Source organism: Lepidothrix coronata, unplaced genomic scaffold, assembly GCF_001604755.1.
Source record: "Lepidothrix coronata isolate B3197 unplaced genomic scaffold, Lepidothrix_coronata-1.0 Scaffold103, whole genome shotgun sequence".
NCBI classification, from domain to species: Eukaryota; Metazoa; Chordata; class Aves; order Passeriformes; family Pipridae; genus Lepidothrix; species Lepidothrix coronata.
This window is the reverse complement of record NW_016690283.1, coordinates 2,683,077-2,710,344: the sequence shown is the minus strand read 5'-3', so window position 1 is coordinate 2,710,344 and position 27,268 is coordinate 2,683,077. Positions and strand designations below refer to the sequence as shown.

General features: G+C 41.3%; 1 protein-coding gene across 6 annotated transcripts in view; it reads left to right on the top strand.

Annotated features, from left to right (window-relative positions):
- The window catches only part of SEMA5B (semaphorin 5B), a 208,555-nt gene that overhangs the window by 136,919 nt on the left and 44,368 nt on the right, over positions 1 to 27,268 (top strand). For all 6 annotated transcript variants that reach the window (XM_017823570.1, XM_017823571.1, XM_017823574.1 and 3 more), the window contains 5 exons: positions 440 to 653; positions 3,229 to 3,514; positions 7,758 to 7,893; positions 11,430 to 11,637; positions 13,773 to 13,980. In XM_017823570.1, the coding sequence (XP_017679059.1) occupies positions 440 to 653; positions 3,229 to 3,514; positions 7,758 to 7,893; positions 11,430 to 11,637; positions 13,773 to 13,980 (1,052 nt within the window). The remainder of the gene's footprint in view (positions 1 to 439; positions 654 to 3,228; positions 3,515 to 7,757; positions 7,894 to 11,429; positions 11,638 to 13,772; positions 13,981 to 27,268) is intronic.

Genomic DNA, 27,268 nt, shown 5'->3' with positions numbered 1-27,268 from the left:
TGAGCTGAATACTTAGAAGTTACTTTAAAATAAATGACAAAACTCCCTTTGGCTGCAACAGAGGCAGGAGCAGGCCCAGGGCAGTGTTTATTTTTATGGTTTTTAATGGCAGTATGTATTCAGGGGGTGTCTATGGAAGATTAGAAACCTGTGCTAGCACCAGGAGCACCTGATTACACCGAGCACGTTGGGGCTTTATTGGCAGTGGATTTACCCTTAGTACAAAGCAATAGAATCAGTGAGGCTCAGACACAACTTCTTATATTGGCAAATGACGGATGTAAAGATCAATTTATAGTCATCACTGACATTACATTCTCACAGTAACCTGTTTTTTTAAAATCAGAGTTCTGCTTGTAGGTACTCATGGGCAAACTAAATTCTCTATGTCAGTAAGAAAGCCAGATGCTCTTTAAGTTCTCTTTTCTTTTAAATACAGGTAGGAAATCTCAGCAAAATCATTGACAGAATTAATGGAGTGGCTCGGTGCCCATATGACCCTCGGCATAACTCGACAGCTGTGATTACATCACGAGGAGAACTGTATGCTGCAACTGTGATTGATTTTTCTGGACGGGATCCTGCTATTTACCGCAGCCTTGGAAATGTTCCCCCACTTAGGACAGCACAATACAACTCCAAATGGCTCAATGGTAAAGTCATGTGGGTCACATCTGAGCAAAAGATTTATTAAAGTCAGCTTGACAGGCTTGTAAATCTTTCCCTCTCTTTTCATATTGAGATCCAGAGGTATGATGAGGAAGGGCTTCCAGTGCAATAATCAATGCAGCTTGGAAGACATTTAAAAAGAGCCCGAAAGTATTTTGGAGAAGTTGATTTAGAATACAGAAAGTGGGTCTTACAGGTTACTTAACATATATATGGGTCTCTGTCTTGTGAGATGACCAAATATATCATTTTAACAAGAAAACCACTCGAAGATCTGAAGATCAAAACCAACTTAAAGCATCATATTGTTGACCCAGTTCTGCAGAATGATAAGCACTCTCTACTTCCACTGACTCAGCTGAACATGGTTGGTTTCAGTGCAAGATCAGTCCAAAAATGAGAAATTTCACAGCACATTATGTTCCATGTGAATTCATGCTGATGTGGATTTATAGTTATTAAAAGCAGCTCTTACCCCAGTGTGATAATACCCTGCATGAAGCAAGCTATAGAATTTCAACCAGTAATCCCTGCACTGAGTCCACGCAGTTCTGACTGGGGCAAAGCACTTTTCGTCTGAGCAGAGTGTAGTGATGGAGATCCCAATATTCCCCTCTCTCCTTTTACCCAGGTAAATTGACAATATAGTCAGAATCTTTCTGTTAGATTTCAGGACCTTTCAATTAAAGATAAGAGCAGTGGGACTGTGCACTGTCTGGAGCTTAAAGAGGCTGAACTAAGACTTCTGCAGGCATACTGAAGCCAGTATGGAGATCCGGAAATTTAGGAAAAGGATGTCGTCAGGCAAGACTGTAAATTAGGACCAAGAAGCATCATAGCTCATATACACTCATTAGAAATAGGTTCCTCTTGCCTGCACATGAATGCAAGATTCAGAAGGAATCCACATGGTAAGAGGGGAGTTTAAGAAAGACAAACAGTAACTGAGGTTCTAGTATGTGACTGGAAAAACTAATGTGACTCTTGGATTTATAACCTGGTGCAGCATTGGTGACATTGGAGTAATTTCATCCTGTTCTGGCCACTTTTCAACAAGAAACAGAAAACTTGAAGGTGATTCAGAGAAGAGCTTTGCAGTGATTTGATGCTTGGAAAGCCTGCCTCACAGTGAGAGACTTAAGGAGCTCAATTTATTTATCTTTCTGAAAAGGAGATAAAAGGTGTTTTGTTCATGATATGGAAGTACTTACATCAAGAGAAGATTTTGGACAGGATAAAGTTCTTTAATCTAGCAGACAAGTCATGACAAGCACCTGTGATTGGAAGCTGAAACCAGATAATGTCAAATTGGAAAAGAAGTACAGGTTGCAGCTGGGTCAGTCTTTAGTCATTTGAAAAAGTCACTGAGGAAAGTGATGGATGTAAAGCCATGTGACATTGTCCAGTAAGATCAGATCTCCTTCAAAAGATGTGGTCTAATTCACCTGTTAGTTACAGGATCCAATGGTGGAATTACAGGGTGAAATTCTCTCGTTCATGTTAGACAGAAGGTCAGATTGGTGATCACAACAGTCCCTTTAAGGTTCACGATTTATTTGAAGGAGAAGGTTTGATGAGAGATGCTTTGCAGTGCCCTTCCTTCTGCACCATCATCTGCCTCCCAAACCTGCTGTGCAGCAGCAGCAGCCTGCCTCTCCCTCAGCCACAACTCTGTTCTTTCACTCCTGGGCTGCAGCATTAAAGGAATTCTGTTCTTCCCTTTTTTCTTCTTCCTTTGAGCATTACTCAGAAAAGAACACTGTAAAAGCACCCTATAAAACCAACATGGTTTTTTTTCTCTGTTTGGTCAAATATTATTCATTGGCCAACCTTTTCCCTTTGCCAAAGAAACTGTTAGGATAAAAGACTATACACTTTAAAGCCTTGTTAAATACCCAATTAAAATATTCCCTACTAGACCAATTCCAGGTTATTTTCAATTCTTGTGAAAATAATAACAATAATTCTAGGAAAAAATGCATTAAGGAGAGCTTGTTTCACTGCTGCCAGTCTGTGTTGTCATGGGTTTGTTTTATGGACATAAGATAATCTTTTGTGCCTAGAAACTGGAAAGGTTTCATGATAAAAGCCAGATGTGACTGTACTGGGAGAGTAGGTTGAATGTTTCAGTGCAGCAGCCTGGGGAATTGGGCGGATGCACACAGCATATTTAACACATCATAAGGTGCACTTCAGAAGTGAATAGGTGAAGGAGCCCAATGGGAAGACTTTATGTTGTAAAATGAGTATAGGTACAGAGAATAGTCATGCATATGCAAAGTGTTGAACTCTACTTTCTCTGAAATCAGTAGTAGCTTTGCCAGTAAAGTGAGGAAACTATGGGGTCTTTCCAAGATCTGAAAAAAGGTACTAAAGTTATATACCAATATATCATTATTCCTATCTACTTATTTTATGTCCTCTGCTAACTCCAACTCCTTGTGGTCCCAGCCTTGACAGCCTGCATAAAGGGAGCTGGCAGCGCAATGCAGTGAGCAAGTCAGTGAGCACTGATTGATTTCTAACCTGTATAAATCTCTTCAAATGTTTGTTTTTTAGAGCCTAACTTTATTGCTGCCTATGACATTGGTTTGTTCACCTACTTCTTCTTCCGTGAGAATGCAGTGGAACATGACTGTGGGAAAACAGTGTATTCTCGTGTGGCAAGGGTTTGCAAAAATGATATTGGAGGGAGATTTTTGCTGGAGGACACATGGACAACCTTCATGAAGGCCAGACTGAACTGCTCCCGTGCTGGAGAAATCCCTTTCTATTACAATGAATTGCAAAGCACCTTCTACCTTCCTGAGCAAGATCTGATCTATGGTGTCTTCACTACTAATGTGTAAGTTGTACTGGTTTTACTGCTCTTCTTCTTTACCCAGCAGTCTGAGGCTGACAATATATTGATTTCTTAGACAGTCTGAGCAATAATTTTTGAAAGATCCTTTGGTTAACAGGAAGGGATAGATCTGTGATATCCGTCACAGCAACATAGCCTTCAGGACTATGTTTTTAATCCATGGTTTATAGATTCCTGGAGTCCATAAAAGGTGACTGTGCAGTTCTAGCGTAACTTAATTTGATATAAACCTGGGCAGTGAACAGACTACTGACTTTTTGTAGTGACAGTGCAACTTGTGTAGTTCAGGGGGATGATCTGAAAATGACCCAACAGAAAAGTATAAGTGATTTCCAACCAGGCTAAGCGCCTGGACAGTCTGACACAACTGTGCAAATATTGGACCATGACTGGTCCATACGCTTGGGAGTGAAGGACTGGAAGGAGAAGAACGAGGCAGATGGGATCACAATGGCCTAGACTGAAATCAACGTATATTGCTGTTGAACAACACTGTAATAACAAGGTCATGCAGGCCACAAGGCATTTGACATTTCCAAGGGGTGCTTAGCCTCTGCTACAGACTGTTTCAGGTCCACAAATCAAAAGCAGCGTTGAAACTCTGAGAGGAAGGCATGATTTCTGATACTTCATAATCACCTCTTCTTGGCTTGATATTGAAAAACCTTGTAATTGGAATGATTTAGTGTAGCTGTGAAAGCAGAAAGAGGAGAGGAGTTAATTAAAAAATATATTAAAAAACTCATAATGTATATTTTTAAGTCGAGAAAACTCAAATAACTTTTTCTCTGACGCCCAAGGCTAGGATGATAAGTTTCGAGCTATAACCAGTCTGCCTGGTATTGAGTTTCAATAATACATGTTCTCCAGGGGGGTGTTAGCCTGATGTGTAAACTAGAGAATGAAAATCTGAGTGGTTACTCCTCACAGCAAATGCTCCAAGTACCTTCCTCATGGTGGGTAGCCAACTTCTTTGGGGGTTTTGTGTGCAGTGGTGTACTGTGCAATGTGAATAAGGGCCTGTTCCCAAGAAGCCCACAGTAAACCAAAGAAGTGAAACCCTGCTGAAGCACAAGCCTTCCTGTTTTAATGTGTCACCTGCTGGGGTGACTGGGCTTGAACTTCAGCTCTTGAAGTCACAAAGCATCAGCCCCAACTTCTTGAGCTAAAACACTGTTGGGAGTTTCACTGTGAGTCAACAGATCCCAAATGTTATTCCCACTCTGTAAATTCCAGGAAATAGGGAGGTGTTTGGCCACCCTTATCCATCTTCATGTTTTGTTTCTGCTCCTACAAAAAAACCCCCACCATTGCCAACATCAGTCAAAAGTGAGCCAGTGAAGAAGCAACTGGAAAAAATGAACATGGTTGAGCACTGCACCTTCACTGTGGACACTGGGGAAGATCTGTTCTCCAACTGAAAGGCACACGAGTCATTCTCTAAAAACATTTAGAGGATGTTAGCCAAACATCCTGAAAATTAAAAGGAAGCCTGCCTATTGCCTTGGGCACTTGAGCGGACCTTTCTTTTTTTTTTTTTTTTTTTCAATTTGAGAGGACTTCTGTGCCCATAGTGATCATGTTTTATCTATCCATTTGTTCATTCATCCAACCAAGAACAAAAGTTGGAAATGAGAAAATTACTAATAACTGTATTTTATTTATCAAAATGGTGATGTTTTTGGACTGTAAGGGGGGAGACATAGACTAGCTCTGGTTGAAACAGTTCATTTCTTCTGTGTCTGTCACCCAGGTTTAACATGAGATGTGATGAGTGTTATCTGTCTTCTGTGAGTACACTTAAGTCACTCTTCATACATGAGGGATGTACATCCTCTCCTGTATCTTGTATCTTCTGGACACAATATAAGATGTAACATTTCTGTAATTGAAGAAATTAGTTATTGATAATAGCTAAAGTTAGATCAAATAGCATTTCGGGTCTACAACATGGTGTTCTTTTGAGAGTTCAAACAGAAAATATTCCAATTTGTCATCCAACTAGAGAAATAATGGTAATTATTCTTTTAACTTCCACTGGGACTTAGATCATGCTGCATGAGCTCTGCATACCAAAGAGGGTTAATGTATGCAACAGTCTGAGTTTCTTTACAATAAATACTAATGCATCACAAAACTATGTTATTTTTTGTTTACAGGTATTTTTTATTTTGGAAGGTTCATGTTTAATGAATTGAAGGTCATCTTCTAACAAAGGGGAATTAGTGGTTTTGGTAACACCCACGCATAGATTTATTGCTTCATGTTATGTTATACCCAGCTGAATCAGTGGGAAAGAGAGCTTTTGGGGGAAGCTGCTGATGAAATATTTAAGATGTTTTTATTAAAATTTTTCTGGGAGGTAATAGAGACAACGTTAAAACCTGCTTGAACTTAACCCATTCTCTAAACCAGCTAGTTAATCATAGGAGGTAGGATATGGGAATAAAGGAGGTTCACTTCACACCAGGAAAACACAGAGGCTAGCTGCACCAGTTGGTGTCACTGGCCTCAGACTGGGATCAAACTTTTCATAAGGAGGGATGGGAAATACGCCAGGCCACAGATGAAAAGGAAAATGGGCCACAGATTTAATGGAAAACCTCTTTCCTTTGCCCTTTCCAGCCAAAGGGAAAGGGCTAAACTATGGAGTCCTTAGGAAGGCCCTAAAAATATCTGGGTTTTTTTCCTATGTATTTTTGTTAGATTAGTGGAATTTTATTCTTTCTTTTCCTTTTTTACTTTCTTTCTCATTTTTTTTTTTGTGTTTGCCTCAAGGCATTTACTTGCCATCCATCATTAGCTTTGTCTTAAGAGCTGCCATCTGCGAGCTCTGCGTCAGCAGTGTTCAGACAAAAGTGAAGAAAGGTTTGCCTGGAGTTGCTTTGACATGTCCAAAGTGAGCTGCTCCATCACTCTGGGGATGGAAGGGGCAGGGGCAGAGCAGAGAATGGGAAGGCAAAGCAGGAAGTTCTTCCTGATGTTGTACTGCTTGGAAGAAAGCAGTAAAAGAATGCTGTAAAAGAATCTGTTTCGCGGCTTTCCAGCCTGGGATTGAGGAGAAAGGCTTTTTTGTGTGCAAGAGAGTGTAATTATTGGCTTAGTAAAAATAAATGTGTTCTTTTCAGAGAATTCAAATTGCTTTAATTAGCAGAAAGATACATACAGCAGGACTTGGATTATTTAAGAGGCACCGTGACGAGTCAGTCTCTTATGCTAGCCCTATTTTTAGTTTTATTGTGATATCTTTTCTCTTAACCTTGTAGTTTTCCTTAAAAAAAAAAAAAGGCAGGGGGGAAGGGATGAACTGGCAGCAGGTTTGAATTTCAGGTTACCATTTATCAAATGTCCTTCTTTGGACTGATTTCACTGAGGTGCCGTTACCACCTAGGAAGTGCCTCTTGAGGCAAAGGCACTGAGCTGGCTGAGGACCTTGCAGAAATTGGTCCTCCAGGACTGAAATGGAACAGCAAAGGCCAACAGATCTGTGTGCCAGTCTGACTGGGCAGCAGAGCATCCCTAAAACAAATTTCCTTCCAAAGAGTCCTTCCTACATCAGCATTTCCCTAGCTGTGCCTCCCCTGGCTGGTGTGTGCGTGGTGAACAGTCTGCCTGAGACAGATGCTGTTCCCAGCTGGGAACACAAAGAAGTGAACTGTGGTCATTGGAAACAGAGGCTTTCATGAGGTAGCAAGACCTTTATGTGTGCTGAGCTGCTGTCACAACCAGCCTGGTTTTCACTGTCGCCCTTTCTCTTCCTCTGCATATATATATGTATAATATTATGTGATATATTTTATAGCTGAAGATTTCAGGAACCTGTGGAAACAGCATTTCACCTTGAGAAACACCAAGAGATTAAAAATCAGGTTGTTTGTAATCAATAAAGATAGATGGGTTGTTAAAAAAATTAAAATAAAACCAAACACAAATAATCCATGCAAATTAAACTGTATTCACCTTTCTTGTCAAAACTGCTCCCATGGCCCTTAAATCACTGACATTTTAAAACCAAATTTAAAATTCATTCTCAAAATTGTCACGCAAGTCATCTGCATTTTACAGCTTATTTATTTATTTATTTTTACTCTCTGAGAGATTGGCATCACTGTACATCTATCTAGCAATTTACATGTATTTTATTTGAGTGGAGTTTGATGTCTGTTATGATGAAAATGTCAATGTTCTAATGATTAAATTGATTTTTTTTTCTCCCCTTTTCCAGAAACAGCATAGCTGCCTCAGCAGTGTGTGCCTTCAATCTGAGTGCCATTACTCAGGCATTTAATGGCCCTTTCCGTTACCAAGAAAACCCAAGATCAGCCTGGCTGCCAACGTTAAACCCCATCCCTAATTTCCAGGTACTGCTGTTGCCCTTCAATTTACTGCAGTCCCTTTTACATTCTGTCACTCCGTTGGGTTGATTTGTGTAGGGCTAATTTTTCCAGGTGGACCCACAGTGCAGATAAATTGTATTTCTCCATATTTAGGAGTGTTTTAGTCTGTGGAACTCCTTGCCGCGTTATTGAGACCACAGGATTCGTGGCAAAAATTTAATGGTTTAACCGATAAGAATGTTCTGATTTTTTACAGTAATGAATAATTTAAATCACTGTTACACTTGTCACTGAGACGTGTACTCTGAGAACGTGATTCTCACAAGGGGACACAGAGACATGTCTCCACCAGAGCTGGGAAGGATTGAAAGCTGAAGCTGGACAAAGTCAAACTAGAATGGAGACAACCTATATTTTTTAAACAAGAAATGTAATTAACCACTGTGACTCTGGAAGGATGTGATGAATTCTCCATCACTTGACAGGGCCCCTAAGGCTACCAGTGCTTCAGTGGAAGATGGATGACTTTCTAAGACATGGTAGCTCAGCCAGAAGTCATGGACGTGTTGCCACAGTAACTGGTGGAGGAGGACACATGAGGATTGTTACAGAGGTTCTTTCTCAGCTTAAAAATACTTGGTTTTATGAATTAGCAACTTTTCAGGATTGTCAGTTAAAGCAAATTTGAAAATTATAAGACAACTTCAGTTGCCTTATGCCCAGATCCAGTCAGTACAGTGCAGAGTATGTGTGTGACAGCCCCAGCAAACTTCAGTTTTCTGAAGCATGAGCCCATTTTACAGCTCAGTCCCTTTACATCTGAGGAATCCTAGGGAGGATGAACTTGTATTCCTGTCCTTGCTTCCCCATGGTAAATCCTTTCATCCCGATTCTAAGAATCTGGCTCTCCTTTACTATGGCAAAGGTGCTGTGGCTGTCTACAAGTGCCATCTGCCTTCAAGCTGGTGATGTCAGGGACCTTCCAAAAGGAAGTCTGCAGTCACCTGAAATCACAGCAAGAGCAGATGGGAGGCATGTCTCTGCTGCAGGCAGGGACAGGCTTTTCTTCCTGCTGAGGAACCTAATTTCTGCCCCTGAATTCCCTCATGGCACCTGACTGAGGGCTTCTGCACTTAAAAGGTGGGACAGGTTTGGACTCTTGATCACCCTCTCATCTTGATGCACTCAAAAACCAAGAAACAAAACTTTTCTGAAGGCCGAGCCATGCCAAACATGGCAAGGCTTTTTTGTTGTTTGTGTTGTATGTTTGTTTGGTCTTGTGTGGGGTTTTTTGTTGTTGTTGTTGTTTTGTTTTTTAGTTTAAAGGGAATATTAAGGCTAGCTGAGAATCAAGGACTTTCTGTCCCTCACATAACCCAGAAGGAATAAAAAAGGACTTTGGAAAGCATTTCCATGTAGTAAGAAGTATCAGATAAAATGTGGAGTGTAAAGATTGCGGCAGCAAGATGAAAGAAAAGGGTCAGAGGAAAATAAGGAAAGGAAAAGGAGGTATGTGGCAGACAAAAGGAAGATTGCAAGAAGAGATTAAGATGTTTTTCAAGTACAGAAGGAACAAGAGGTCAGTGAGGGGCCTTTAGGAGATGACAAGGGTAATTTAGTGACAGAAGAGGTAGATATTGCAAAAAAATTAAATTAGTTTTTTGCCTCAGTGTTCACAAAGGAAGATGAAGGAAGCATGCCAGAATTTTTTTTCTTGTGGAAAGGAAGGAGAAATACTGAAGGATACAGAGGATCAGGACAGTGCAGATAATCAGGAAATTAGAACAAAACAAAATAAAACCAAACTAGGGGGATGCTGTGTCAGCACATGATCTGCCAGTGGACCAAAAGGATTATCTGTGACTTGTTGAGAACAGAAAACAAAACCAACAATGACATTCCTGCCACTAGGACTCCTTTTAGGTGGTACTCTAGAAAGGAAAGTGAGTGGGGAGAAAAGCATCCAAAACAAGACAGTAGTGAGAACCAGAAGGAGTATAGGATACAGCAGAAGAGAGAGATCTAAAAACTCTTTAGAATGTGGGATGAGTCATGAACTAAAAAAAGACTATTGCAGTAGAAAAAAGCATTAAAACCTACCTGAGGACACATCAAAAACGTACTGATATTTCTTTAGTTTGGCTACTTAGGAAGATGCTCAAGTTGATTAAAAAGTGGCCACATTCATAGGTGGTGAGAATTAGTATAATTCTGTTCTCCTAGTTTACACAACCTCCAAAATATTGTAGGGCTTAGTACACCAGACATTGAGATCCGTATTTATTGTGTAAATGTGTGCTAAATTCCTGACAGCTCATTTTAGCACATAGTAAGAGAAGGTCTGTGTGGTGCACTTGGGAAAGGCAGCTGTACTGCAAAGAGTTGCTGTGATGCACATCAAGAGTATGGGCATGGGAAATTTTTACACTGTAGCTGGAGTGCTGTAAATCAACATCTTAATTCTCAGTATTCTGACTTCCAAGGAAAGCCCAAACATCTGGACCCAAAATGAAGAAAAATAAATTTGTGGGATCTTTTTCTAGTGAAATTACTCAGGTGTTAGTTACTCAGTTAGTGAGAAAGGAAGTTATTCATGTACTGAGTACGGGAGTTGGCAGGATTTCTGGTTGTACCACGGACTCCCATGGTCTTGGGCAAGATAAATAACCAGTCACCCAGCTGCCTTTTGGAGTAATAAATTTTCTGCCCACCATACATGACATTGTGGGGAAGAGTGAGATTCAGCCCTGGCTACTGACATGAAACTTGCACTGGCTTTTGAAAATGCTGAATTCTGAAGATTTTAAGACAGAAACTCAGGCCTTAAAATGCACGATCCACCAGGCAGGACTTACGCTGGTGTTTGAAAGACACAAGATGAGCTCTCTTCTTCCCCTCTATTCTGGCTGGACGAGGAATTGAGTCCTATTTCAGTGCACCCCTTGGTGCTGGAGGATGGGTGGACACGGCTTTCTGTGAGGATAGAAGAGCTGTATGCAGGGAGGGAGGAGGTAGTGGATAACTTACCTTGAATCAGATGGAAGTGGGGGGGTCTGTTCAAAAGGGATCAAAGAAAAGCAGTGTGGCAAGTTTGGTTCTTTGATGCAAAACAAATACATTTTCAGGTTTTATAAACTTCATTTTTTGTTCGTTGTACAGACTGAGATGCCAGGTAGAGTCTGAAGATTATTTGAAATGCTTCAAGGATTTATCACCACAAAAACTTTCTCCCCACTGCTAGCTTTAAATCTTTCTACAGCTAGTTTTAATTCTTTCTTTTTCTCCCTGGTTTGCTAATACCTTTTGCCCTTCTGGTGTGCTGCCTGAGGGTATCACAAGGGAATGAAACTCCACATTGCTGATCAGTGGACAAGCTGGGAGAAACATTTTTAAAGAGTGGGTTAAAGGCCAAATCTAGGCTAAGGACCTATGATCAGGCTATGGGCCTGATCCTGTGACCCTTACACAGACCCATCTCCCCAGGAAATCTACAGGACATGAGTTTCCTTATTGGAGTGGGGAGAAAATGCATTTGCTGAAGTTCAATCTTCCATATTTAGTGTGGGACGCTGAATGATGACAGCCCTAATGAGAACCTGACGGAGAGAGTCCTGCAGGATGCACAGCGCCTGTTCCTGATGAATGATGTCGTGCAGCCGGTGACTGTAGATCCCTACGTGACTCAGGACAGCATTCGATTTTCCAAACTGGTGGTTGATATTGTTCAGGGGAAGGATACTCTCTACCACGTGATGTATATTGGAACAGGTAAGGGTATCAGGGCCTGAGACAGTTCCCTCCACTTGCCTGTAGACCTAGCGGCCCTGGGAGCCCAGTTGTGATGTCCTTACAGACTTGTCATTCAGTATGATTTTGGCACAAAACTGCATGGAAGTTAGTTTGCCTGAGTAAATTAAAAGCAGGATGGAGGACTTGAGGCACAGTCCCAAGTGATCAGACCATAAATCTACATTGTGTTCAAAAACAACATTTCTCTCCGTCTTATAAAAGCATGTTTTAACTACTCAGGCTAATAAATAACAGTGGGGAAAGAGCAGAGGTCGCTGGAATGCTCTGTGGTTTCACACCTGTAAGTTGCTTCTCTGTGCTATGACATTCTCATCTCTTGAGTAAGCAATAATAATGCTTAGCCTCCAAGCTTGCCCAGGGTTTTAATTATGTCTTCTCTGCACTTCCACATACCTACTGGTGTATGACTCCCAGTGTTTTTGGGAATGGGCATGCACTGAAGTGTAGTGCAGATAGGGAAGCTGAAGCAAGTGCTTTTTTTGTGGTAGCATAGCGAGCCAGTGGTAGAATTAAGTATATGATTTAGTCTCTTGATTTCAACTGCTATCCTCTAATTAGCAGGACACATTTCCTCTTCTGAAAAGCACAGATATCTTGGATAAATGAAAGATGCTGAAGAAGGACAAAGTGTTATAAATGGTTGTCTTAGCCCATATTCATACTAATGATAGAGGTTAAATTAAATAGTTTGATTAATCAGAGCATATGGCCATCCTCATGGGTATAATGTTGTTATCCTCTATTGCAGAAGCTTTGACTTTAGAATAAGATGGATTGCCTCCATAAGTGTTAGTTTAATCTCACATCTGAATGCAGAGTCATTGCCTCATTCTCATGTTCAGGAGAATGGACCTTCAGGACTATGTCATAATTTATCTAACTTTTACCACCACTTATTTCAAAGTGATCATCTTGGATGTGTTCTAGCAACACTCTCACTGTGGAAGCCTCCACAGACATTGATTATGATAAGACTGTACTTAAATGGAAATACAACATGGTTCTGCCATTTTGCTATCCTGATATATAAAGTGAGGAGTCCAAGCTACAAAGCCCGGGAGAAAGATGACATAGTTTCTCCTTCATATCATTAGTGTAGAAATTACCTTACCTCCTTATTTGCGTTTGCTTTCTGGCCCTGGCTAGTGGTGACTGACGAGGAAGGTCTGCTGGAAACATTTAAACCAGTGAAATGCTTCAGTAGAGACAGCCCTGCCCAGAGGCAGCCCTGAACACAAAGCCAGTCCTGAGACAAACCAAGCCTAGACTTGGATTTCAGTCTTGTTCCACACATAAGGCCCTCCTAAGTGAAAGAGAAACTTCACATGGCAGCCAACCCCACCACTGAAAATTGCTAAGGTTTGGCACCAATGCAGAAGTTATCAGGACAGAGAGATTAAGCTTCAGGAACAATCAGGGTTGACAGACCTCTTGGGGGTTTTAATGAAAAATGTTGTGGTTGTCCCCTTTTCCCCAGCATTAACCTCCCACAGTTTAGCAGATCTTTAAATTGCTTAGTTAAGAGCACTGTGAACACAAACATGTATGTTTCTGTGTATGCAATTCTCATTCCCTTGTCAAGCTGGCAGGATTGCTTCTGCCAGGAAGAGGATCAATTAGGTCCATGACCCATGCAGTCATTACAGAGGCCTCAGGGATTTCCAGCAGGGCTGCTGCATCTGTTGTCATTTGTCATGGCATCAAACCACACCGATCTGCTCCATAAACCAATAGAAATACAGACTCAAGGCACCAGAAGTGATCCTGGCAATCTTAGGTCACCTTGCTATGTAACTCACAGGTAATGGGACCAGACTCCTCTGCTTCAGTGCTCCAACTGGGAAATATTGCCAGGTGCTCACTCTCCAGATGGTTCACATCCTTCTGAGTTCCCATTAAAATGCATTCTCAGGTGGTTTCTGCTGAGTATTGTAATGATGTAGCTCCCACTCTCTACCATGGGCAGCAGGTGACCCAGAACTAGGTTTAAAGCAGCTCTGTAAAGATGACATCAATATTTCACTCTTTGGGCAGGTACGAAATAAAGTCAGTGCCTCTAAGATTTATTTGTGCGTTGTTTCTTGTTCTATTAGAGTATGGCACCATCTTGAAGGCCCTTTCTACCACTAACAGGAGCCTAAGGAGTTGTTATTTAGAGGAAATGCAGATCCTCCCTGATGGACAACGGGAAGCAATCAAGAGTCTCCAAATCCTGCACAGCGACAGGTCGCTCTTTGTGGGCTTAAATAATGGAGTGCTAAAAATTCCTCTGGAGAGATGCTCCATGTACAGAACAGAAGGGTAAGTAAATTTACAGCTCTGATATATCCCACTTCAGGTTAAAAAGGAAAGCACCAGGGAAACATATTCCAGTCTGATTCGGTTCAGAAGGCTTTTTTTTTCATCTCTAAGAGACAAAAGACACTGCTAAAGTGTATCTCCTGACAGATACATTCATGACAGGAGCAATGAGGATAAGCAGTGTTTTTTTGGTAAATATTAATTAGTCCTCATCAGAAATTAATTGTATGTTTACCAAGGAAGCGCTTACAATATTTATTTCTTTTTTAAAAAAACCTCCATATTTCAGTGTTGCTTTTTCATGTGTTTTGCTGGTGGTTCTTGTTGGCAGTAGGGTTGAAGGTTTCTGAATTTGGGTTGCAGCCAGCCTTTTCTTGCTTATCTGAGTGATCACCTCTCAAACATATGATGAGGCAGGGCTGGGCTGTGTGGCAGCTTGTTATTGCTTTTGGAAATCAATAGCTCATCTCAACTATGTGTGACACCTCTTACACCTGGAGAGATTCTGTGCCTTGATTGTACCTTTTAAAGGGAGTAGGAAAAATGCCTTTTTTTAATTGTCAGCCCTGGCTCCAGAGCAGTTTTCCACCCAGAAGTGTGAGGAGGTTTTTGCATCCAAATGGCACCCCTCCATTTAAGCAGGTGAAAGAGTCTGATACCAATTGATTGAGACAGATGCTTAAATAACCTCACTGAGCATGTAGTGTGGTCTGCAGCAGGCAACTGCTTGTTTACGTCTCTTGAAAATAGTTCTCCTTCTCCTCTCATGCTTTTGCCTTGCTTTCCTTGATGAGAGTTTTGTGTGAAACTGATGTCCTCCGTGCTAGACTAGAGGAAGGATTTTGTTAGCAACCTCTAAACAGATTCCCTCTTCCATGGCCTACTGCAAGATGTCCCTGTCTTGCCAAAAAAACTGATATAGAAAATGTCACCATAATTTTATTTTCAACAAGTAGAGTTTATCAGCTTGTACTAAATTCATGCATGTCTAAATATAAAAATGACAGCACTTTCTGTTTTCACTGAACCTCTTAATTATCCCTTTCAGAAAATATAACTTGGTCATTATTGAATCTTGACACAGAAGTGTTTAATGTGTAAAGGTTTAGTTGCTGATACAGAGATGGACACAGAAGTGTTTAGTAAGAGAAAGAGAACCACAGCTGGAAAATGCCATCCTGTCCTCAGTCCTTAAAAGCAGAGATTTTAAAAGGTAGAACATAACAGCTGTCCTCTTTGGGCTGTCCTGGAGAGTTTCAGTTTGAGAATATTTATGTGTGTATACATTTATGTGATCCAGTTTCAAGACAAATGAGTTCTTCTTTTTCTTTCTTTTGCTAATCTTGAGTTCAGCTTTCTGGTAATTTATAGATGGTGTCCCATTTTCAGCCTGCCTGAATACTTTGCATGACACTTCCGTTAAAGCTCAAATGGTGGAGGTTTGCTGAATTGCCTTAAAAAGGAGCAAGCAGGGAAAAAGCAGTGCCTGGAGAGCAGACGGGTGGGGGTGCCTCACAGGAGCAATATATTTAGAACCTGGAGGCTGCAGAGCAGCCCCCTACTTGTAGAAGCTTATCTCAGCAAAATGAAAACCTTCTCTTGCCTGCTGGTGACCAAAAGCAGCCTCAGTTTTACGTATCGTATAGCACTAAGTCCCAGCTGAAATTACTGGGAAGCTTGTGTGCCAATGCCGTTTTTTTCCGAAACAAACTTTCTGGAGGCACTTTTCAGTGAAATAAGAAAGTAGCCCAGTTCTTTAGGGCATGGAGACTCAAATTTGGCCTCCGCTGACTAGTTTCATGATACTTTTAGGCAATATAAGCCAGTCTCTGGGCAATACCAAAGTACCTGAGATAGGGTCTCCTAACAGTATAGTGGGATGAGATGTGGGAGGTCAGAATTTGCTGAATTTGGGTGCTGGCCAGCTAGTGTATTTGTGTGCATTGCAGAGGATCCTTCACCCTATAGGTCCCTTGTAAGAGGGACTGTGCGTTTGAAAAAAGGAAGGAAAAAAGAAGAAAACATAGGAAAGCCAAGGAAGGTCATTATTTGTTTATTTGTTTGAAAGGATGTTTGTGATATTATTATTATATTTAAAGCTAAGGTTTGGTTTTGTTTGTGGAGGTGTTTTTTGTTTGGTTGGTTTTTGGTAGGAAATTATTCAACTGCAAATTTTTCTCTGCAAATGTTGAAACCCTTTCTCCCCTTAGCATCCTGGCTATGTAAGTGATAAGTCAACTTGACCTCCTTTGTATTTCTTTCAATACTGAACAGTATCAAGAAGGATATTTTAATTTCCTGCAGTGCATTCCACCTGGCACTTCTCCTGGGCTGTGATTTATTGCTTATTGTTGTGTCTGTGTTTAATACACGCCAATATGCAACCACCACAGGAAGAAGGGTTCCCACCTCTGCGACATTCCCTGCTTACTTTTTCCTTGTGCAGTGACTTCGTGACTGGCCTCCTTGAAAAGCTCTGGTTTCAGCAGTTTTTATAATGTAATTGTTTTGATGGGAGCTCTGGAAGTTGGAGGTGACTGAGAGAATTTGTGCCTGCCAGGCAGGAATACCACAACATTGTTTGTTTTAGGCTCTGCCTTATGTTATCAGGAAACTTTTTAGCCTTTTACGCCCTGGGGGCTGCTGTGGGTTTTTGATTGCTGCTACAGAGCTCTTGCGTTCACCCTGCCTTCTCCCTCCTCCCTGGAACAGGCAATCATGTATCCAGAGAAATTTGACCCCACCACTGATTCCCTCCAGCGATCCTTACTGCTGTGCTGCTTTGAAACCTCCGGGCTTCTTACCAAGGCTCAGAATTGGGGCAGAAGAAAAAAGCAGCAAAGGGAAGAGATGGAAAGGGCTAAGGATTTCTGCCATCTCCTTTACTATTTGTTTACTGACACGGCACCAATTTGATCTCTTAAATGGTGACCAGTAACTCAGCCCCATGTCTTGATGTAGTTTGTTGACCTGGTATATTTCTAGGTGTCTGAGCAGTATTTTGTGTGTACTCACTGACCTGTCTCAATCTGTCTTCTCAGAACAGCCATTCTTAGCAACAGGGCAACGGGAAGACATCTGTAACGTCAGCTAGACATCTGTAATGTCAGCTGCCCAGATTTACAGGCAGGACTTGGCTGCAGGGACCTTGCCTTGTGCATATGTTTTCCTGGTGTCTGTCTTTCCTGCAGTCTTCAGTGCTGATGTTCCCCTCTCTTGCTGGAGACTCTTAGAAAGATGTCCAATGCAAACACAACCTACAAGCCCTTCGAAATTGCAGCACGTTTTGAAGGTTGCTTTGCTGGGTGGTAGCTTGGCTTTGCTTGATGCTGAATTTTGCATGGGTTTGAAATCTTTGTAACCTCCCAGCAGTTTTCAAATGAGCTTGGATTTTTTTACCTCAAGTTGCCCCCAAGCTTTGAGGAGGCATATTTGAAGAACCGGTTTTGCTGCTTTATCACAGACTCCACCATATCTCTGGAATCTGCCTGAACAAAATCCTGAATCTGAATTTCAGAGAGGCGAGGATCCTCAGATATCTGTTGCATTATTTTCAGGTGGGGTGTATCTTTAGGGGTAGTTTAGTAATTTTTTCAGAGGCTGGGGTGCAATTATTCATTTTTTAGCAATTGCAATCAGACAGATTGGAAAATGAAGCTGATTGTTGCAGGGAACACTTCATGATTTCTTTGTGTTGCCCCTTTGCAGCATCAGGATCATGGGCCTCTGAGCAGACAGAAACCCTGGGGCTGCCTTGGAGTGATTTTGTAGCCATTGTTTGGTTACACATTCAAATGAGGAAAAGAAATGTGTTTGGTAATGAGACCAGACAGTATCTTGAATATCCACCTTTTCTGCTCTCCGGTCCTGGGCAGTTTATTTCAATGCACATTATCTTGATATTCATTCTTTCTTCTTCCTCCCTCCATAATTTTTTCTGCATAAAATTTGCAGTTAACATGATGCAAGCTGCAATTTTGGATGTACAGTGTGGTTCTGTGAGTAGTTTGGCTTTCTTGTCTTCTCTCTGTCGGGCATCTCATCAAGTTGTGTGAGTGCCACCTCAGGTTACCCTCATGCCAGTGTAGATCCTCCTGCTTCTGAGGCTGTGGGGAGAGCCAGGACCTCTTGCATGCAGCTATGACATACTCTTATTTAAACTCTTGCCTGCGTTTTTGGCATGATGGCAGGGAGTTTGCTGTTGAGTGATGCTGAGTTACTGCCCTCCTACTTGGCCTAAATTCTGCCACACATCCCCTCCAGCCATGGTACTTAATGCAAAGCTGGCAGAAATGACTCAGTTGACAAGTAGTCCTATCTGCTGACTTGAGATCTGTGTGAGAAACACAGCTCACCTCTAAATAGCTCTGGGCCAGTGATCAGAGAACTAAGTACATATAGGTGAGCAACTCCTGAAATGGCTCTGGGGAGTTTTTGGAAGAAAAGAGTCAGCAACCGCACTAAAGAAGCAGAGAGTTTTCTGCCCTCTTTGTCTCTCCAAGGTGCAACTGTAGCTTCAAGCACAATCCTTGTATCAAGTCTCAAGTCCACACTATGCTTTAGGGGGATTAAGATATAAAATATCACATGGAGGATTGCTTTGGAGGTTAATGTTGTTTGGTTGGGGTTTTTTTTTGTTTTCGGTTTGTGGTGTGTTTTTTGGGTTTGTTTGTTTATTTTGTTTTTTGGTCCTTATATGGTGCAAAATCCTCTGTAACAAAGGAATGAAGCACTTGAATTTAGGATTGTAAAGCCTGAATTACAGGATTACCAGATTTCAGAAGTGAAATTACTGGGGAATTTATTTGGAGAAATAATACAGTCTGGGAAGAGATCTAATAATTTCCCAGTTTTGGGGAAGGATTGAATTGAATATTGGCTGGAAATCCCCTGACTTCTTCATCAGAAGGATGGTAATTCCTTGAAGGACAAACAAGGAACTATTGTTGGGTGAAAAACATGAGAGATAAAAATGTTAAAACAGGTAGGGGAGTGAACAACAGAGGCACTGTTGTTCAGCGGAGCCCAGCATCCAGCAGATCACTGAGGCGACATTGATGGCCAGATTGTTCATCAAAGACCTTGAAAATCCAACACCTTTTACTGAACTGAAGCTGTTGAAAATCTGGCCAAGATTTTTTTTTTTAAGACCTTCTCCCTCAGAGTTTTAAAAAAATATTCAGCACATTGAATATCCTTTTAAAAACAGAGGCAAAAGGAAAGGTAACAGACTACAAAAATGTTGTGATAAAGCTTAATCATCAGTTTCCATCTGCTCTGGTTTATATGGCCTCTCCACAATTAAGGGAATTAGCTAATTATTGTATCACCAATAATGCTGAAAAGCTTTGGAAGACTTCATATAGGCAGAAAGGAGAGTGCTCAGCCCAATGTTTTGTTATCCACAGTATCCAATAATACATCAGAATAAATCACTAAACATCTGGTTTGACATTCTGGTTGCATTTAAGAAAATAGCGAGACTCCCACTGACAGAGAATGAAGACATCAAACAGAACCATGATCACTAAAGCTCTTGGAAAGAATGAAGTTTGGTAGATGAAATGGATCTGTGTTCTTTAAATAGAAGTACAAAATGATACCATTTTCTCTAGCCTGAAAACACATTTGCATCTGCTGTAGCAGGCAGTTGCTCCAATTGTCTTTAATGTAGCTGTTTATATATGTAAAGTTAAGTGCATCCACACTATTTGCAGGATATGGACCTTTAAGATTTGAAGGAATGTTACAGGTCTAAGAAAAATGACTTTCAGAAAAACAGTTGAAGTGCTTCACTTGAATGGTCTCGGAAAGGGACTTGGCCGTGTCTGTCTGAAATTGGGGAAAATAAAAAAGCAAACAAGGGTAAGCGGCAAGGTAGTGAGCTGGGGCATGTTTCCAGTGAGATGCCAGAGAGATTGGTTTTTATTTTCATCTTATTTGACATTATCTTTAATGGCATGGAAGAAAGAAAATAGCATACTTTGTAGATGGCATTTAAGTATGAAGGAATCGCAAATAACAGTGAGGAGAGAAATGCAGCGCAGGGCCAGCAGGGAAAACAGCAAGAGGCTGAGTTTGAGGAATAAGCCTATGCTGAGATTTCTGGTGTATGCATCACTGAAAAAGAGAGAGGACACAGGATGAAAGAGTGAGAAGAGGCTCTGTTCCCAGCCAGATGAATTTTTACAGTTTTTCTTGTTTCTAAATGCTCAAACCAAAGGCATGCTTTACATTCATTTTAAGCAGCCTGTACACTTATAGGCTCCCACTTTTAGCTCTATGTAAATGGCCCTGAGTGAATGGTACGGTGCAACAGTACAGTGACAGAAGTAGCCAGAGTCCAGAGTTGTACAATTGCTGAAACAGGTGAAGGTCACTTCAGAAAAAGCCAAACAAAATCAGCTAATTTCAGGGCTCACTGCCTTTTGTCTCCTTACTATCATGACTAGCTTGCCAATTTGTTTGGAGGGGTTTTGGATTTCCTAGGTGGGAGGATGTACGTTGAACACACCGAGGGCTTTTGTTTGCTCCCTATTTTTTAAGCGTGACTTAGGAACAGTTCAGTGTATGGATCCTTTTACCTCTAACAGTCTAGATTTAGGCCAACTCAGATCTAAAAGTCATTACCATCTGATGCCTGCTAGGTGGGCTGTGTGAAATTAGTTTCAACACAATAGCGACTGACAGGAAAGCAGGTAGTTTTCTTGGAATATGCTATGTTAGGATGACATTGATGCTATTGTTATACAAACAAGATTAATAACTAAAGCTTCCAGCAAGCCCCAGGGCAGATATCCATTGCATCTGTCAATTCTTGCCATTTGCTACTATTATGTCATAAGATTTGTATTCTAGGCAAAGGTCACATTCGGTAACATGGCTCCTGATGAAAGGGTCTACAGTCTTACTGCTGCTGTGGCTGGTTTGCTTCATGTCTCAAGCTTCCAGGCAGCATTTGCAGTGTAAAACACAAATGTGTCCAATGAACGTATTGCTGCAGATGCATCATTAACTTTTTATCAGGAGATGTGCCATTTTACCTGTTTGGGGAGGAGGGAATATTGAGCCAGAGCAAATTTGTTATTGTTGGTTTAAGTTTAAAATTTAAGTACATAAAAATACATAAAATATGTATGGGTTATAGAAAAACATAATATTGAACAGTCTGGTGTCTTCTTTGTGTCAAAATAGCCAAGTATTATAGATCTGTGGGAACACTTGAGTTTGCAAAGGGGTAGGGCTGGATTTCAAGAATAACTATTTACTGAAGTGATGTTATCTCTTTCTAAAAAGGGAATGGACTTTGTCTGATGGTGTTTTTATAACTGCATTTGAAAAAACAGTGGAGAATACATTGACGGACCATTTTGCCCCTTACAGAATGTTGAAATAGCCCTGTGTTAGACTGGAGATGTGTTAGATCCTCACGGTGTAGTAGGTGGTCTAGTATTTATTTGCCTTTTCCAACATACATTAATCTACAAAGGCTCTGTCTAGTTGAATCTGCATCTTGTTGAGCAGAAAATAATTACCTGGAATTTAACAAAATCCAACTTTCACAAAGGAGCTCCTTGAATATGGATTACTTTGTGCAGCCTGGTGTCAACTGTAGGCTGTTTTCAGGTTTCTTTATCATCGTTCACACTTCTTTCTGAGTTTTCTGCCTTTGCAGTTTTCTTTCCCTTCCTAAGTTCCCATTTTAGCATAATTTGTGTTCTTAAATCATCAGCATCTTGCAGAGACTACATAAAGTACCTGTCTGTGCCCCTTGCAGTGGATTTGCTCTTGTCTAAACCACCCTTTTTCCCGTCTCCACCTACACCACCAGATTACAGGAGTTTGCCATGTTCACACAGAAGTCTCAGATCTGCAACCACAGAACAAGAACACAGGAGCAGAGCACATTTTAATCTGACAGCCGCCTCCAGACACTGACTGACACAGGGCAGAGGCAGGGAGTAACACTTGAGTGCACTGATTTGCCCAAGCTGCCTTTCCAAAAGGGTGTCTGGTCCCCTCTGCCTCTTCCCATATGGCAGCCCTGAGGAGCATGTTTTCTTAAGGCTCAAAAGCCTGCTGAGGCTATTAAAATGGTGGTGCTTCACAACCCAGACAAACATGCCCCACATTCAGGAATTCCTTCTGGCTATTCCTTTCATTAGGACTTTAATAGTATCCGAGTTTTCTCGTGGATGACTGATCCTGTCACTGGTAGTCAGAGACCCTCTGTACTTTTGTTTTTATTAGAAGTCAGTTTTGTTTGGCACAGCGACAAGAGTTTCTAATAGTGTTCGTGAAGGAACACTTACTCTCTTTTTTTTTTTTTAACTAATCTGCTCTACTGATGTAAACATAAATCCAGATTTAATCAGAGATGGCATTAATCTTCATATTTGAATAAATGCAGTGTTGTTCTATTTCACTGCTTTAAAAATAAAAATAAATACCTATCCAATAAAGAGGTCACTGTTGCTAGAAGATGATGGAATAGGATGTCAGAAAGTAAGAAATGGAATAGTTTGTTGTGTAGATTGTGCAAGGCCATAATCTATAAACTTCAATCGATTGAAAATAGTAGGCCAGAAGGTGAACACTAGCAAGCCAAGCTCCCTGATGTGGAAAAGAAAATTAGGTGAAACTGCCTGTGAAAATCCTCTGTCTGTGCACTGCTTCTTTCAAATAAGTAACATGTGTTTGTCTCATAAATGGACTTCAGTGTTAGAGGTTGTTTTACACCATAGCTTTAATTTATGCATTCAAAACAAATGATGTGCAGAGCAGCAATCACTGATGCTAAGCATGTGTGGGTGATAAATTACACATACACACTCCAGCTTCTCTGCCTCTGCATCCAACATCAAATGCCAAAATACCAAACCTTGTCTGTCCAGATTAATGTCAACTGTACTCCTCACAGTGGTGGTACCTGTGAGCTGTAGAATGCTCATCCTGAGCAGTGCCCTGCTCCACAAATAGCCATGTGAATTCCTTATGAAGTATGTGGCTACTCGTCTTGAGGAAAGGGCAGTAACATCTGGCATGGAATATGTTGTATTCACCAACTGAGAAATGAAGCTGCTACTTGACCAGTGTCTGACTAAAGCAGCTCAGTTCCACTTGGCTTCTCTTCTTAGGGGGAAAGATAATGGATTTGTACAGATCACAAACTCATTTCTGCAGTTTGAATTTTTAAAGGTATCAAAATTAGGGAGATTGTTTGAAGGTCTGGTGCTTTTTTTCCCCTTTCTAATCTTATTTTCTTAAGCCACAAACATCCTTTTGATTCTTGTTCTTCTCTTTTCATGCCATCTGGCTTTAGGGAAGACAGAGGTCTTCTCTTCCTTCCACGGGCTATTGAGGTTGTCAGTAATTATGATTCGGTTGGCTGGAAGCTAATATGATTATTTGTTTAGTTCATCCCCTCCACAGGTTGCTAGCAGTGGGACAGTAAGCTAACCTTGTCAGGAAATGCCTGTCTGCCAAATGCTGCCTCATGCTTACAACTAACAGACACAGCTAAAACCCCCTTATTGCTTGTAAAGGGCTGTTGCCTCACAGGTAACTGTTCCAAGAGTGCAACAAACCAGTGTGGAGTTCTGAGGTCTTATTCCCCAAAAGAGCAAGGTGTACTCTTGTGCTACCCATGCTTCTGATGTGCTGAGCACAGGTGAGTGTTGCTCAGTACTGTCTAGGATCAGGCTTATAAATGTTTGTACTGCACCAGCTGATGTGCCTCTGATGGCCTGACTGGTGATGTCCATGGGGATTTAAAGGACTAGGTACAGTGGCAGTTATTGTAACTCCCTGACAAACAGAATCTTCGCTGCAGGTTTCAAACTCATCAGTGAAAATACAGAACCCTCTCCTGAATTAGTGGCAGGGTTTTGTGAGCAAACACAGTTTGGGAAAGTGCTCTTCTTGGGGTCTAGAGCCCTACTTCTGCACATCATCATGTTCTGTCATTCCATTCCTATTTGCTTTTAATCATCAAAAAGGAGGGAGAAAGAAGTAAATGAAAAGAGAGGAACTGAAAATTGGGAGAGCAAGCACACCCTGGCAGATGAAAAGAGCAGAGTCCTTCATTGTGAATATTTCGAATGAGTTTTGTGGCTTTTGGTACAAAATGGCATTTTTATGTGCCTTCTGTCTGGTAGTAGGAAAGGGAATAAGCTATAGTAATTCTTATAGTAATTCTTTCTTTCCTTTGGTCTGTTGAAGCCTAATATCTTGGGTCTGGTTCCATTGACTTGATGATCTATTTATTATGTAGTCTAAAGTTTTAACTCTCAGGGAAAAATGACCAAAAGATGAAGTTACCTAGACTTAGAGCAAATTAAAATGAGATTGAAAACTTTTAAACTACAGATGTTTAAGCTTTAATGAAGATTCTGAAAGACGATGTCATTCAGGCCATTATAAAAAAGGGATCTTGGGCAGCACCAGCATCTTGGAAACAGAAGGTTTTTTTACAGCACATGCTATTAGTGAAGGCTCAGCACACCAGGTGTCAAAGACCACATAAAAACTCTTTTGAGTCATAAGTAAGAGTTTCCATTGACTTCAGTGGTCTGTGGATAGGGCCCCTCTTGCATAATTTTAATCCTTTGTGTTATCCCAGCTGACTGCTGTAGAAATGATTGCAACAGCCAACAACAGGGAGGCTTACAGCTTCCAAACAGCAGGCAGCAGGTGAGCTCTTATGAGCAAGATCTTATTTTCATGCAAATGACCTTGGTAAGTGAGAATAAGGAACTTGAGAAAAAAACACCTTGAATAGAAGACACCAGTGGAATTGTTTTTCAACTGAGCGTTTTCAGTGTAGGCCTTTATGCTTCAGATAAGACATTTATTGCGAGGCAATGAATTAAAGTGAATCACTATTGATAGTAATGCCCTGTCATAATAAATTCAACCTCTTAGATATGTGTCATGAGGTATTCTTCTGAGTCCTCACTGAGTGTGCCAAGGTTAGTAGATGGCCAGAGGGAAACTGGGGGCATGGACCGTGTGTTATCATCATCATCATCATCATCATCATCTTACTTCTACAAGCATCCCACTCTGTGGGATTTCATTAACTAGCATTAGCATTAATAGAGTCAGTGTTAACCTGCTATGCTCAGGTAATCTTGGATAATGGGTTCCCTCTACCTGTGTGAATTGTGATGGGAGTGTGTTGTTAGTTCCTTGGGGCATTCCCAACCTGCCACTGAGGAAACCTAAGTGAGGTGTTCCCTGTATCTATGGTATGAAATTTGGCCCCACTGAGCCAGTGGAAGAAGTCCATTGCCTTTGAAACATCAGAATTTCACTCACGCACATAAATTCCTTTATATCTCATTTCACAGTATTTACATACTGCCCTGGGAGACTGCAGGTCCCGTGGCCTGTGTGAGACTTTTCAGCAGTATCATAATACAAAATGTATCTACATGTAAACATTTCAATTTATTTTGTGTCTAAGAACAGGGAAATGCTGTGATATCTTTACATTTTCCACACCATGGTGCCTAATCTACTACAAATGATAGGTATTTCTGAAGCATTTTGATTTAGATATGCATGTGTGCATACATATATATTTTGGTATGTGTTTGCTGGTGTGGTTTTATCTTTTAATGACATAGATAGGGATATATATTTTAAAGATATTGTAAGGATATAAATTAGGGTGGCTTTTGAAGTGTTCACTGAAAGTATTTGCCAGAAATGTTGTTTTCTTGCGTAACATATACTGTAATGCTTTTCCTGCTAAAAAAAAGGAAAAAATGGAGCAAATTTTGTGTAAGTAAATACATTCCTTTTCACCCCTAAGTGTATCGCTGTCAGCTGATATAATGGGTTTCTCACCACAGTTGAGGCAGATGAGTGGGCTCCAAATCCTGAAGGGAGGCAGACAGCACAGCTATTTCGTTTTTAGATTTCAAATGGTTTTGAGGGCCTGCCATGAGATGAGGATAAGTCGTGGGCTGTGATGGTTGTTAAATTACAGAGTGCGTTTTTTGACAGCCCAGCAGAGCCCGAGCTGGGCAGGAATTCATTACACCCAGGACGCAGAGAGTGCAGGGCTGGCGCAGCGTGGGATGGCCGCAGCTCCCAGCCAACAAGCGCTGTGCCGGGCATTTCCCAGAGCCCATCATCCAGGCCTTCTGGCTGCTCTGCAGCTCGGTTACTGATGGCCCATCAGCTGGGGGTCATGGCAGCAGCAGGGGACCACAAGCTGTGATTCAAGGAGTGCACTGTTAGGCATCCGTAGCTGGCTGCTCCCAGCCAAGAGTGGCACATTAGCTCCACCACACACATTATGATAGTGCCAGCAAAGTGGTCAGTGCCTAACTGGGATATGCTGCAGCCTGCGGAGTGGCTGAGGGCTGCAGCACAGAACATATGGAGATTATTTCCTGAATTTATGCAGCACATGTTTTCCTATAAATTAAATTCAGAGAAAATGTGTATCATAATAGGGTGATGCTCACAACAGCCTTCCCTGTTATGAATTACAATGACCTCTCTCAGCTCGCTGGGTGCCCAGCGAAATGGCTTCATGGAGTTAGAAACAACAGTGTATATGGTGTCAAGGTTTGAAAGCCTGACCAAAAGGCTAACTAAAAGCAGGGCCTCCTTTTCCTGTTTGTTTTTTTATCCCATTCACTGCTTCTCTTATTCTTCTCTCCAGAAACTGCCCAGTTTCCTCCTGAAGTGCTGAGCTGTCAGGAGTCCTGAGTGCTGAGCAGATGCCCGGGTGTCTGCTCCGTAATGAACTGGGTGCTGCCCTTGCTGAGGTGCTGCTGGACAGCAAGGGCAGCTCTGGATGTGGCAGCAGCCCCACTTCATGGGTGAGGGTGGTGCCAAAACATCACGACAGGGCTCTTTAACCAGAATAATGAACAAAGCAGCACATGTCCCTTCTATGTCCCTGGACTGAGGAGCCCAAGTCATTTTTTAGGCAAATATTTGATGTTTTGTTGCCTGAGGCTTGGGTAAAATCATCTCTTCCTTTTCCCTGGGCGTGCTGAAGCAGTTGAAGGAAAAATATAGTAGAGACAGTCATTACAACTACCTTCCTAAAGCACGAAAAATATGTTATGTTCCTTACAACTCTGTGTGTGAAATCTTTAGCAGAAGAAATGTGGGAGCAGAGCAAACTAGAAACTCATAATTAAAATATAAATATATACATGTGTCTATGTGTGTGTGTGTGTGTGTGTATAAAAATATATATAAAAGCAATGGGTACCAGACATCAAAACAGTCTGGGGGTTGCTTTGGGGCAAAGCACTGTGGA